The sequence below is a fragment of the Symphodus melops genome, assembly GCF_947650265.1.
Source record: "Symphodus melops genome assembly, chromosome: 3".
Lineage (NCBI taxonomy): Eukaryota > Metazoa > Chordata > Actinopteri > Labriformes > Labridae > Symphodus > Symphodus melops.
This window is the reverse complement of record NC_136693.1, coordinates 30,791,532-30,806,531: the sequence shown is the minus strand read 5'-3', so window position 1 is coordinate 30,806,531 and position 15,000 is coordinate 30,791,532. Positions and strand designations below refer to the sequence as shown.

Here is a 15,000-nt window from a genome sequence, read left to right as displayed (position 1 = left end):
CATTACAATCGACGGACGTTAGCCTGCGAACAGGACAGAACGCTGTTGGTGCTAACACTGCTAACGTTAGCCCCCTTACTGTTTTATTTTGAAATTAACCAGACGCTCAGTGCATTTCCTTGTTTTACTTCCTGTCCGTGTTGATCTGTTATCTGCCCTTTAAACTACTCGCACACCCCGGAGACGGACCTCGGCGTTTGCTTTGGAAACAGGCAACGACGCCGTAGGGGGCGTGGCGCAGGCGGAACGAAAATCAGTGTGAAAAGATAACAGGGAACATTACATCGATCATTGTCCTCTGAGTCGCTCCAAGTTGCCTCTAAGCATCTGCATGTCCGTGATGTGCTTTGATCCGTGCTGGACGGAGCCCGGCTGTCTTTCTTTACTGCTAGTTATCGTCAGCTCAGGCTTGTCACGCGGCGCTGTGCGGTTTTTGGCAGGAAGACTTTGTTGTAAAATCTCTAAAGTCAAAAGTGAGAAGCAGAATAAGTTTCATTCCAAGGACACAGACAGCAGACGTGCGAGGTGACCATGAGGGGGCGCTCTGTGACTCAGCACTGAACACAGGATGCATGAAGTCAATAAATAATGACGGCTGTGGAAATAAACATTAGTTCACCTTTCACTCCGAGAGCAACACAGACATCCGTGTGTTAACAAGCCACCTGCTATTAGCTTAGCATAAGAAAGAGAGCATCACCATCTTCATGGTTTTCAGGACGTCCCTTAGAGAGAACTCCAGCATGTGACTACATAAATGTAAAATGGCTCTTTCACATGAGAAGCATTGAGGTGCTGAACACAGCCAGGTCAGTTCTTTCTGTTTGTGTTTATGCTAAGCTAACAGCGCTTGCAGTTGTTTCTCACTTCCCCTGCAGATGTGTGAAGGTTTGGATCTTCTTGTCTAACTTTTAGCTAAAAGGCGTGTTAAGTGTTTTCTCCAGGTATTGAACGCTGCCTTTATAATATTTCATCACTTTGTTCTCATCTCACATTACAGGCCGCTTTTTATCTCTTCACACTTCAGCGTGTGTAAAGATGCAATAAGTGATAATCAGCGTGTACCTTTTTCAGCTTGCTTTTAGTCGGGCTCAGCTGCCTGGTGTAGCTGGTGGTGCTGTCTGGCTCCCACTCCAGATGTTCACAGGGCAGCTCCACCAGGCCCAGCGCAGCCTCCCTCAGGCCGGAGAAGTCTCTGCTGAACACAGCCAGCCTCAGGGTGCAGGTGCGCAGCTCGTCCACAGAGCCCACCTGCAGCACGAAGCTCTGGCTGTGCAGGTCTGGGCTGAGGCTGCGGCGCCGAGACGCCACCTGCTGAGGGGAGGGGCAGATGGGAGGAAGGCTGGCTCGGACAAACACCCCACTGCGCCTCCGACTGGTCCCTGAGAGGCCCAGGATGTTGACCACCAGAGACCCGCGAGCAGAGAAGAGCAGGGAGAAGTGCAGGAGAGGAGCAGAGCTGGACGGGATGGAGAGAGAGTTTGAACCATACTGAGACGGAGTTGGCTTCCCCTGCTGGCCGGAGGCTCCAGCAGCACCTGCAGTGAGCTGACTGCTCTCTCTGTACAGAAAATTCTCCCCACTCACGGTGCTGCGTCGACCAGCAGCCCGACGAGACTTTGACACCAGGCTGAGCTTGGTGAGCGAGGGCAGGGAGGCTCTGCCGTGGCTGGAGCGTTTAGTGGCAGAGGAGGGAACGGCCGGTGAGCTGAGGCGACGCGTAGACAAAGAAGAGCCAGGAGACAGCTCAGCTGATCTGTTGGAGTCAAAGGGCAGAGCAGGGAGGTCATCCTCAGAGGGAGAGGAAGGAAACTCCAGCACATCTCCATCCAGCTCCTCATACTGCTGCTTGACAGGCTGCGTGCACAGAGACGGACTCAGCGTGACAGTCACCCTCTCAGCACGCTGTGGACACAGGTAGACAGCCTCCCTGTCCTCCGAGGACACACTCTTCTTCTTTCTGCGACAGCAAAGGATGCAGCCGAGGACCAGGCAGTAGCAGAACACAGCCAGACCCACAGCCAGCAGGATCTGCAGGTGAACTACAGAGACAAAGTCATTAATAACATGTTAGTGGGAAGAAGCAGGAACAAGAGACAATGAGACAGAATGATCCGGAGACGACTGAGGACAAGAAACAGAGAAAACAACAGATTTCATTTGGTGCGTTTGACTGAGCGACTCATCAGAATAAAAAGAAAAGGCATCAATAACATGTTAATCTGAGCATTATCTTGTTGTGTCCGAACTCGGGTCCTTGATGGGATTAAAGAGGAAATGTCTCAGGCTCATGGTCATAATTACATAAATGGTGAAGTCACAGTGGAGCAGTGCACATGTGATACTTATCTTTCATTTCTCCTGAAGAATCAGGATTCAAACAGGATGTTTCCACATTTAATCCAGGTCTCTCTCACATTTGGCCTCGCACACAAAAACCCATCACACCCATCAAACCCATCAAACCCATCACACCCATCAAACCCATCACACCCATCAAACCCATCAAACCCATCACACCCATCAAACCCATCAAACCCATCAAACCCATCACACCCATCAAACCCATCAAACCCATCACACCCATCACACCCATCAAACCCATCAAACCCATCACACCCATCACACCCATCAAACCCATCACACCCATCACACCCATCACACCCATCAAACCCATCACACCCATCACACCCATCACACCCATCAAACCCATCAAACCCATCACACCCATCACACCCATCACACCCATCAAACCCATCACACCCATCAAACCCATCACACCCATCAAACCCATCACACCCATCACACCCATCAAACCCATCACACCCATCAAACCCATCACACCCATCACACCCATCACACCCATCAAACCCATCAAACCCATCACACCCATCACACCCATCAAACCCATCAAACCCATCACACCCATCACACCCATCAAACCCATCAAACCCATCACACCCATCACACCCATCAAACCCATCAAACCCATCACACCCATCACACCCATCACACCCATCACACCCATCAAACCCATCAAACCCATCACACCCATCAAACCCATCAAACCCATCAAACCCATCACACCCATCACACCCATCAAACCCATCAAACCCATCACACCCATCACACCCATCAAACCCATCACACCCATCAAACCCATCACACCCATCAAACCCATCAAACCCATCACACCCATCACACCCATCAAACCCATCACACCCATCAAACCCATCAAACCCATCACACCCATCAAACCCATCACACCCATCAAACCCATCAAACCCATCACACCCATCACACCCATCAAACCCATCACACCCATCAAACCCATCAAACCCATCACACCCATCAAACCCATCACACCCATCAAACCCATCAAACCCATCAAACCCATCACACCCATCAAACCCATCAAACCCATCACACCCATCACACCCATCAAACCCATCACACCCATCAAACCCATCAAACCCATCACACCCATCACACCCATTAAACCCATTAAACCCATCAAACCCATCACACCCATTAAACCCATCACACCCATTAAACCCATCAAACCCATCAAACCCATCACACCCATTAAACCCATCAAACCCATCACACCCATCACACCCATCAAACCCATCAAACCCATCACACCCACTAAACCCATCAAACCCATCACACCCATCAAACCCATCACACCCATTAAACCCATCAAACCATCACACCCATCACACCCATTAAACCCATCAAACCCATCACACCCATCACACCCATTAAACCCATCAAACCCATCACACCCATTAAACCCATCAAACCCAGCACACCCATCAAACCCATCAAACCCATCAAACCCATTAAACCCATCAAACCCAGCACACCCATCACACCCATCACACCCATTAAACCCATCAAACCCATCACACCCATCAAACCCATCAAACCCAGCACACCCATCACACCCATCACACCCATTAAACCCATCAAACCCAGCACACCCATCACACCCATCACACCCATTAAACCCATCAAACCCAGCACACCCATCAAACCCATCACACCCAGCACACCCATCAAACCCATCACACCCATCAAACCCATCAAACCCATCAAACCCATCACACCCAGCACACCCATCAAACCCATCAAACCCAGCACACCCATCACACCCATCACACCCATTAAACCCATCACACCCAGCACACCCATCAAACCCATCACACCCATCAAACCCATCAAACCCATCAAACCCATCACACCCATTAAACCCATCACACCCATCAAACCCATCAAACCCATCACACCCATTAAACCCATCACACCCAGCACACCCATCAAACCCATCACACCCATCAAACCCATCACACCCATCAAACCCATCAAACCCATCAAACCCATCACACCCAGCACACCCATCAAACCCATCAAACCCAGCACACCCATCACACCCATCAAACCCATCAAACCCATCACACCCATCACACCCATCAAACCCATCACACCCAGCACACCCAGCACACCCATCAAACCCATCACACCCAGCACGTCATCCTGATAACGTTCAGTGTGTTTGAAGCCGTCTGTTTTAAACACACAGTGCTGCCAGAGCTCCTGATAGTGACGGCGTTAGCGTCACATAATGAGGCTGTGCTGCAGTGACTCATCCATCAGACACAGTGAGGATCACTGTGAGCTTCAGCCAGAGACCATCACAACACACAAGAGCTGCACGTGTCAGAGCTTTAAGAAAATATCAACTGCTGTTTCACTAATTAACCAATCACAGAGCAGAATGAAGGTACTTCTGTTGTTGAAGAGGAAACACTCCTCCGGTGTGTCTGCATCATTATCTCATCCTGTAGGATGATCAGACAGCACAGACCTGCACCAGGTGCACACACACACAGGTGAGGGTGGTCTGTCACAGAGTGTGTGCAGCTCTGCAGTCAGCCTCCATTAAAGCACAGAAGGGCATGATGCAGCAGTAACAGAACATCTCAAACATGACTCAGGCTGCCCTGCACCACCTGATCACACAAAACACCAGGTCATGCTGAAATCTGAGTTCTGCCAATTCAGCGTTTCACAAAGAAATCTTCCTCCTGCAGGGAGTGCAAGCCCGCTCTAATCTGCTGGTGAGAAAAAGACAGCATGCAGTCACTTCACAGTGAGGTGAAGCTGGTGTGCAGGGTTCCACTCCATGAGTCTACAAACACTCGCACTATTTAGAAAGTTCTACACACCGAGAGACTCGTGCCTCAGCTGTCAGGTGTCCTCCAGCTCTGCTGCACCTTTAACCACCTTTACAATCAAATCACAGCTTCATGATGAAGAGCATGCACCGTCTTCCTTCTTTCTCTGGTAAAAAGACACAAACAGGAGCCTAAGACAGTCAATGATTCAGAGCTCAAAGATGAAGGTAAAGTCAGCTGAATAAAAGGTGACAGAGCGCTCCTACCTGGCAGAGTGTGCTGCGACATGTTCCCACTGTTTACTGAGTGTGTGTAGAGTCAGTGTGAGTGAGAGCAGATCGTCGTCCTGCAGCCAGCAGCTGCATCGTGTGGTGACTGAGCCTTTGTGTCAGTGTGTGTGTGTGTGAGTGTGCGTTAGAGGCACGAAGGCTCCGCTGTGGCTCAGCCCCCCCGCAGCAGCAGCTCGCCGTCTTCTCATCACACTTCTTTGATCTTTACTAACACAGCTGCAGCACCAAGAAGAACAAGAGTGGACACAACACAGAGACGCTCATTATGTTCTGTTGTGGTGATGTCCATCAGATCAGCATCCAGCATCTTACACTGCTCGCTCTCCAGAGAGAGAGAACGACATGACCACGGAGCTAAAGGAAACACAGGTGCTGACAGGAAGTGACCAGAGACAGAGGACAGGTGCTGACAGGAAGTGACCAGAGACAGAGGACAGGTGCTGACAGGAAGTGACCAGAGACAGAGGACAGGTGCTGACAGGAAGTGACCAGAGACAGAGGACAGGTGCTGACAGGAAGTGACCAGAGAGAGAGTACAGGAAGTGAGCAGAGACAGAGCACAGGTGCTGACAGGAAGTGACCAGAGACAGAGGACAGGTGCTGACAGGAAGTGACCAAAGACAGAGGACAGGTGCTGACAGGAAGTGACCAGAGAGAGAGTACAGGAAGTGACCAGAGACAGAGGACAGGTGCTGACAGGAAGTGACCAGAGACAGAGCACAGGTGCTGACAGGAAGTGGCTGGAGGCAGAGTACAGGTGCTGACAGGAAGTGACCAGAGACAGAGCACAGGTGCTGACAGGAAGTGACCAGAGACAGAGAACAGGTGCTGACAGGAAGTGACCAGAGACAGAGTACAGGTGCTGACAGGAAGTGACCAGAGACAGAGCACAGGTGCTGACAGGAAGTGACCAGAGGCAGAGTACAGGTGCTGACAGGAAGTGAGCAGAGACAGAGCACAGGTGCTGACAGGAAGTGAGCAGAGACAGAGTACAGGTGCTGACAGGAAGTGACCAGAGACAGAGCACAGGTGCTGACAGGAAGTGACCAGAGACAGAGCACAGGTGCTGACAGGAAGTGACCAGAGACAGAGTACAGGTGCTGACAGGAAGTGAGCAGAGACAGAGCACAGGTGCTGACAGGAAGTGAGCAGAGACAGAGCACAGGTGCTGACAGGAAGTGACCAGAGACAGAGCACAGGTGCAGACAGGAAGTGACCAGAGACAGAGCACAGGTGCTGACAGGAAGTGACCAGAGACAGAGGACAAGAGCTGACAGGAAGTGACCAGAGACAGAGCACACGTGCAGACAGAAACTGCCACCTCACTGTGACCTCACTGTGACCTCACTGCCACCTCACTGTGACCTCACTGTGACCTCACTGCTACCTCACTGAACCGAACAACAGAAGCAGAAAATCAAAGTTTTCAACTCGTCTCTAAGTAAATCAGAACTTCCCAGTCTCTTCAGACGAGCAGCTCTCTGACAGGTGTCCTGTCATGGAAGGCGAGGCAGCCACCTGTTTAGGGCTCCAGTCAGGAGTTTTTCAGATAATTCTATTTTCCTCCTCAGTGCTTCACTGAAGTCCCGACCTGCACGCTGTTCTTTAACACAGTCTCCTGCCCGTGTCACGGACATTTCCCCCTCTCATTCGACAGCCTGAGAAGAAACCTTTAATCTCTTTGACATTTAAATGATTTTCAGTTATTCAAGCTGAGCTGAATCCCCTCATCCTCTGAGAAAACCGACCACGCTGCTTCACAGCGGCTGAACCTGCACTTTTCATCAGCTCGTTAAGCATCATTTCATCAGGAGCTCTTTGACTCGCTCGCTGACTCAGGGGAATCCCTGCTCTCACTCTGGTGCAGAGGAGGGACTGGTTTTCTCACTTACAGCCTGGTATGAACCTCATTTCAGGAGATGTTCACCTGACCTGGCTGTTCTCCTGGCAGGAGACACTCCAGGTGAGGTTTAAGTAAATAATACGGCTGTTTGGATTCACACATGCAGCTTTATACCCTCGCTAACGTTATTAGCATCAGTCATGAAGTGGTGACAGGCTGAGACAAGCAAACTGTGGTATCCTTATTCTGTCTGACTCCCACTAAGCTACAGCTGAGGGACACACACACACACACACACACACAATGTCTTTACCTTCTAAGTTTTGCACAAAGAGGACCTGAATGAGGAGCCAGAGGAGGAGCAGCAGCACGACTCCTTCAATCATCCCCTTGCAGAAGAAGGAGACAACCAGCTGCCACTCAGGCTGGTTGACAGCGTCTTCTTCCACTGGACGAGGTAGCATCTGTGCAGGGTAAACACCTGCAGGGAGGGGGGGGGGGGGGGGGTGCACCACTTTAAGTTAGCTTTTTAAACTGCAGCAGCAGCTTAGTATCAGAAAACACTCTGAACTCTTTTATCAGAACAGAAACAACAATCACAGCAGGCCGTTTACTCCCTGCATCACAAACATGTCGAACTCTCAATATGCCTTTCCCTGTTCAGGGTCATGGGGGGGCTGGAGCTGATCCCCGCTGTGATTGGGTGAGAGGCGGGGTACCTTGGACTGGGTTAGATACAGACAACCAGCCACACCCACATTTACACCTACGGACAGTTCAGAGTCAGCAGGTAAGCAGCATGTGATTGGACTGTGGGAGGAAGAACCCACGGCATGCACGGGGAGAACATGCAGACTGCACACACAGAGGCTCCTGACAGACAGGGATTCAAACCAGGACCACACTAACCACTGGACCACCATGCACGGGGAGAACATGCAGACAGACAGGGAGGATCCACTACGCAGCCTAAAGGCTCGATATCACCAACAGCATTGTTAATATTCAGATAAGCTGACGGACAGATAAAAACATGGACTCACATGTGTTGATCATCTTCACTCAGTCGGGCAGCCTCCATTGGCTGATGGAACATTGAGGCGACTCACACACACACTCCTGTTGTCTTCCGTGTGTCCCGGTGCGTTGACAGTCCGAGCCTCGGACCTGCTGGGATCACAAGCTGCAGTCCCAGTCAGCATGTGAAGAGCTGCTGCAGCTTTTACATGATTGCTGGAAGACTTCCAGTCAAAGCTGCAGTCTAAAGAAACCGTCCAACACAGCGAGCGAGCTCCTGTCCACCTGCTGATGGTGAGACACAGAGCGCTTCAGGACCAGATGTAAGCCTGCATTGTTTATTATTACACACTTATTATATTCTCCTGACCTGGACCATCACACGTCATCCCTGTCAGACAGGAGGGGGGGGCGGGGTCTCCTGAGGTAAGACAGGTAAGCTGCATGTGAAGTGCAGAGTAGAGAAGAACAGGAAACAGGAAACAGGATGCAGCAGGTTGATTAGAACACGGAGACGGTAGAGGTGGCGTGCAGACAGTCTGTAGAGGTGGCGTGCAGACGGTCTGTAGAGGTGGCGTGCAGACAGTCTGTAGAGGTGGCGTGCAGACGGTCTGTAGAGGTGGCGTGCAGACGGTCTGTAGAGGTGGCGTGCAGACAGTCTGTAGAGGTGGCGTGCAGACAGTCTGTAGAGGTGGCGTGCAGACGGTCTGTAGAGGTGGCGTGCAGACGGTCTGTAGAGGTGGCGTGCAGACAGTCTGTAGAGGTGGCGTGCAGACAGTCTGTAGAGGTGGCGTGCAGACAGTCTGTAGAGGTGGCGTGCAGACAGTCTGTAGAGACGGTAGAGGTGGCGTGCAGACAGTCTGTAGAGACGGTAGAGGTGGCGTGCAGACAGTCTGTAGAGACGGTAGAGGTGGCGTGCAGACAGTCTGTAGAGGTGGCGTGCAGACAGTCTGTAGAGGTGGCGTGCAGACAGTCTGTAGAGGTGGCGTGCAGACAGTCTGTAGAGGTGGCGTGCAGACAGTCTGTAGAGGTGGCGTGCAGACAGTCTGTAGAGGTGGCGTGCAGACAGTCTGTAGAGGTGGCGTGCAGACAGTCTGTAGAGGTGGCGTGCAGACAGTCTGTAGAGGTGGCGTGCAGACAGTCTGTAGAGGTGGCGTGCAGACAGTCTGTAGAGGTGGCGTGCAGGAGGTTTTTCAGGACTCTGTTCAGGTGTCACCATAAGACTGAAGTCAGGCTTCTTACTGCTCTCTGATCCTTCATTCAAAACATCCCCCCGTACAGTGTGTGTGTGTGTGTGTGTGTGTGTGTGTGTGTGTGTGTGTGTGTGTGTGTGTGTACATTCCCCCCCCGTACAGTGTGTGTGTGTGTGTGTGTGTGTGTGTGTGTGTGTGTGTGTGTGTGTGTGTGTGTACATTCCCCCCCCGTACAGTGTGTGTGTGTGTGTGTGTGTGTGTGTGTGTGTGTGTGTGTGTGTGTGTGTGTGTGTACATTCCCCCCCCGTACAGTGTGTGTGGATGGAGACATGAGCTAATCACACCTATGTGGTTTTTTGAAGCAGGCTGTAAACATGTTCATGTCTGCTGTAAAAACAGGCTGTTTGAATGGGTGTGTATGTGACTTCCTGTGCTGCTGCAGCCAGCCTCTAGTGGACACTCCAGGTACTGCAGCCAGCCTCTAGTGGACACTCCAGGTACTGCAGCCAGCCTCTAGTGGACACTCCAGGTACTGCAGCCAGCCTCTAGTGGACACTCCAGGTACTGCAGCCAGCCTCTAGTGGACACTCCAGGTACTGCAGCCAGCCTCTAGTGGACACTCCAGGAACTGCAGCCAGCCTCTAGTGGACACTCCAGGAACTGCAGCCAGCCTCTAGTGGACACTCCAGGTACTGCAGGATTTGGCTCCGCCTTCTTTTATCCCTACAGTGTTGATTATTGGTGGATTTCTGTTTTTACTTCCTGTCTGTTCCTTGATGAAGCGTGCTGTATGTAGGAAAGCTTTTAAACTGTCAGAGATCCACCAGAAGAAAAGGTCTACAGCGCCCTCTGCTGGACATTCTGACATTTTATTTATTTTCTAGGAGTCGTACAGAAAGAAGAAGAATGTATTTGTCTGTAACAATAATTATCAAGATGATTTCAATATGTTTGGAGACGGACAAAGATGGGTGTCAGAAATGAACAGTGAATGAAGTCAAGCTGTCACCTGGTTTAATGTAAACAAAGGTTTAGGCTAACTCTAAGTCATTATTTAGACCCAGAAACCTACAGACCAAATGTTCTTTTACTGATCTTCACATTAAAGGGGAACTGTTGTTCAGATAGAAACCATTGAACACTGATCTCAGGAAAAAGAGCCAAACAGATCGGAGTGATCAGGAGAATCAGGCTGGAAGATCTCATAGTGGACCAGTGTCCAAACACGCTTCATCTAAATGATCTCTTCATCCAAACCAGGTTCACATTTCTGTTTTCAAAACTAGATTTCAATCCATCATCACAACGCAGGTGAGCCAGCTCACTTCCGTTTCTCACTTGTCCATCAGGATCCATGACATTAGAATCAGCAGCAGCTTCAATTCATTTAAAAAACAAACCTTTGATTTCCTACTTGATGTTAAAACCGTTTAACTCTCTGATCCACATGATGCATGCTGCCCTCTAGTGGATTATCTGTATACTGCAGGCAGTGGAAGGGCTTTTTCTTCCCTTTTCAAAGTGGCTGCTGTCAGAAACCATCCACACACTTTAAGATGTGTGTCAGGCTTTATAGGTGCAGATTTAAATTCACAACAACTGAACATTTGGATAATTACAGAGATGGGAAACATCGACAGTAATGACGGTATTAATAAAGACATCTGCTTTTAACCGGCTATGCAAAGGCAAATCAGCCTATCAGAGCATAGATCATTTGCCTTTGCATAGACCCGCCCCTTCTGCTGCGCGTCCTCAGCGCAGTGAGAATGTCACACACACTCGCACACACTCGCACACACACTCTCACACACAGGCAGACTGAAACATGCCTCCACGGTCTGTCTTCGTCTTCCTGCTGGTTTCTCTCCTCTTCGCTTTAAATGAGGGGAATCATAGACCGAGGATGAAGTTCACACACACAGGTAGGACAGATCTCTCTTCTTCTTCTACCTGTGCAGGCTGCAGGTGGAGACTGATGAAGACTGTGTGAGGAGGATTCAAACAGAGACAGCGTGTCACACTTCTCAATCCTCCTGATCGATAACTCTGACAGAGGTCAGCCTTTATTTAGAGAACGGAAGTTTCACTTTTATTGTTGTAAATGATCATTAAAACACTTGGAGCCAATCACAGGGCAGCGTGTCTCCTTTAATAGACTTTGAACAGAATCATTGAAGGTTCACTGTGTGGATGTGAGAGTCAAGTGTGAAGTTTGGAGAAGTGAAATAAACAAACACACTGCTGGAAACTGTCAGGAGCTAAAAAGCTAAACTCCAGTTTGTGTCAGAGTTATGAACATCTGTTTAAAACGTCTTAGATATAGATATAGATACGTTAGATATAAGTGAAGTTCATAAGTTACAGTGTCTGTTTGATGCTCTGTAACAGATGTTCTCAAACCCCTTTTTTAACTGGTTCCCAGTTTGCGAACCACAGGCGCTCATACTGGTGTCCTCTTCTAAGTGTCCCGAAGGATGAGCGTGTGTACGAGCCAATCAGAGACCGTATATATATATATATATATATATATATATATATATATATATATATATATATATATATACACACACACATATATATATATATATATGTATATATATATATACATATATATATATGTTTATATATATATATATATATATATATATATATATAAACATATATATATATATATATATATATATATATATGTATGTATATATATATAAACAGTTCATAATGATAAGTGAATTGAAAAAGAGAAGTGAGAAGTTCCTTCTTACAGAGGAACATGAAACACAGACAGATGAAATCAATGTCGGACATTTAGAAGAACCTCACTGAGGAACTCTTCAGTTTTGTTTACACAGACTTTCACAATGTCACTTCCTGTAACTGTGTTCAGATGTTTGGTTAAAGTGAAGTGTGAGCTCGTATGGTGTTTGTGTGGCCCGAGGCTTCACACTGACTCAGCCGGTCCCTTCACTTTATACTGATGCTTTATATTCAGAGGCTGCCAAGGTCACCAGCAGGTAACGCCACATCGATGACATCAGGACTAATACACATTTAGACTGAAGGCGTAAATAAAAAGCTTATCGATGACACGCCCAGCTTTGTGATTCTCTCCTCATCACAGACCCCTCCATGAAGAGGACGCCATTACCTGGAGGCCACGCCCCTGTGCGGATTCTTCTGGAACAAGGACAAGGCAGCGTCACAGTCGTCGGACCAAAACACCTGACTTCAGTCAACTTTGAAAACCCTCTGCAGGTAAACAACAACATGTAAACAAACCCTCTGCAGGTAAACAACAACATGTAAACAAACCCTCTGCAGGTAAACAACAACATGTAAACAAACCCTCTGCAGGTAAACAACAACATGTAAACAAACCCTCTGCAGGTAAACAACATGTAAACAAACTCTCTGCAGGTAAACAACAACATGTAAACAAACCCTCTGCAGGTAAACAACATGTAAACAAACTCTCTGCAGGTAAACAACATGTAAACAAACCCTCTGCAGGTAAACAACAATATGTAAACAAACCCTCTGCAGGTAAACAACAACATGTAAACAAACCCTCTGCAGGTAAACAACAACATGTAAACAAACTCTCTGCAGGTAAACAACAACATGTAAACAAACCCTCTGCAGGTCAACAACAACATGTAAACAAACCCTCTGCAGGTAAACAACAACATGTAAACAAACTCTCTGCAGGTAAACAACAACATGTAAACAAACCCTCTGCAGGTCAACAACAACATGTAAACAAACCCTCTGCAGGTCAACAACAACATGTAAACAAACCCTCTGCAGGTAAACAACATGTAAACAAACCCTCTGCAGGTAAACAACAACATGTAAACAAACCCTCTGCAGGTAAACAACAACATGTAAACAAACCCTCTGCAGGTAAACAACAACATGTAAACAAACTCTCTGCAGGTAAACAACAACATGTAAACAAACCCTCTGCAGGTAAACAACAACATGTAAACAAACTCTCTGCAGGTAAACAATAACATGTAAACAAACCCTCTGCAGGTAAACAACATGTAAACAAACCCTCTGCAGGTAAACAATAACATGTAAACAAACCCTCTGCAGGTAAACAATAACATGTAAACAAACCCTCTGCAGGTAAACAACATGTAAACAAACCCTCTGCAGGTAAACAATAACATGTAAACAAACCCTCTGCAGGTAAACAACATGTAAACAAACCCTCTGCAGGTAAACAACAACATGTAAACAAATCCTCTGCAGGTAAACAACATGTAAACAAACCCTCTGCAGGTAAACAACAACATGTAAACAAATCCTCTGCAGGTCAACAACAACATGTAAACAAATCCTCTGCAGGTAAACAACATGTAAACAAACCCTCTGCAGGTAAACAACAACATGTAAACAAACCCTCTGCAGGTAAACAACAACATGTAAACAAATCCTCTGCAGGTAAACAACAACATGTAAACAAACCCTCTGCAGGTAAACAACATGTAAACAAACCCTCTGCAGGTAAACAACAACATGTAAACAAATCCTCTGCAGGTAAACAACAACATGTAAACAAATCCTCTGCAGGTAAACAACATGTAAACAAACCCTCTGGGTTAGAGATCCTCTCCATGAAGGACAGATGTGAGAACGTGGTTTTCCTGCTTTTTGTCCCTCACAGGCTCCCGTGCAAAGAAAGCTGTTGTGGGATGATTGCTCCGGTGAAGACTCGAGCGCAGTGAGCATGAAAACATGATGACAGCAGAACATGATGACAGCAGAACATGATGACAGCAGAACATGATGACAGTAGAACATGATGACAGTAGAACATGATGACAGCAGAACATGATGACAGTAGAACATGATGACAGCAGAACATGATGACAGTAGAACATGATGACAGTAGAACATGATGACAGCAGAACATGATGACAGTAGAACATGATGACAGTAGAACATGATGACAGCAGAACATGATGACAGCAGAACATGATGACAGCAGAACATGATGACAGTAGAACATGATGACAGTAGAACATGATGACAGCAGAACATGATGACAGTAGAACATGATGACAGTAGAACATGATGACAGTAGAACATGATGACAGCAGAACATGATGACAGTAGAACATGATGACAGTAGAACATGATGACAGCAGAACATGATGACAGCAGAACATGATGACAGTAGAACATGATGACAGTAGAACATGATGACAGTAGAACATGATGACAGCAGAACATGATGACAGCAGAACATGATGACAGTAGAACATGATGACAGTAGAACATGATGACAGTAGAACATGATGACAGCAGAACATGATGACAGTAGAACATGATGACAGCAGAACATGATGACAGTAGAACATGATGACAGTAGAACATGATGACAGTAGAACATGATGATAGCAGAACATGTGTGATGTGATGGAAGTCTCACCCGTGTTCTTCATGTGTAGGATTGTGACTTTAACATC

At 47.8% G+C, this 15,000-nt stretch overlaps 2 protein-coding genes across 3 annotated transcripts in view; one reads left to right on the top strand and one right to left on the bottom strand.

The window, feature by feature from the left end:
• LOC306821396 (uncharacterized protein) overlaps window positions 1–10,704 on the bottom strand; it is a 15,216-nt gene extending 4,512 nt beyond the window's left edge. Inside the window, exons 1-4 of one of the 2 annotated variants that reach the window (XM_079339793.1) lie at window positions 10,656–10,704; window positions 8,357–8,574; window positions 7,627–7,794; window positions 1,066–2,042 (exon numbers count right to left, since the gene is read on the bottom strand). In XM_079339793.1, the coding sequence (XP_079195919.1) occupies window positions 1,066–2,042; window positions 7,627–7,794; window positions 8,357–8,369 (1,158 nt within the window). In that variant the 5' untranslated portion in view covers window positions 8,370–8,574; window positions 10,656–10,704. Of the gene's footprint in view, window positions 1–1,065; window positions 2,043–5,446; window positions 5,719–7,626; window positions 7,795–8,356; window positions 8,575–10,655 lie in introns of those variants that run through there. The other variant, XM_079339794.1, reaches the window with a different exon arrangement.
• Window positions 10,705–11,320: 616 nt separating this feature from the next.
• LOC306821804 (semaphorin-7A) overlaps window positions 11,321–15,000 on the top strand; it is a gene marked incomplete at its 3' end in the record, with an annotated part of 11,147 nt that continues 7,467 nt past the window's right edge. The window contains exons 1-4 of the mRNA XM_079340377.1: window positions 11,321–11,448; window positions 12,645–12,778; window positions 14,196–14,252; window positions 14,983–15,000. The exon at window positions 14,983–15,000 is cut by the window's right edge and continues 81 nt beyond it. Coding sequence (XP_079196503.1) covers window positions 11,352–11,448; window positions 12,645–12,778; window positions 14,196–14,252; window positions 14,983–15,000 — 306 coding nt within the window. The 5' untranslated portion in view covers window positions 11,321–11,351. The remainder of the gene's footprint in view (window positions 11,449–12,644; window positions 12,779–14,195; window positions 14,253–14,982) is intronic.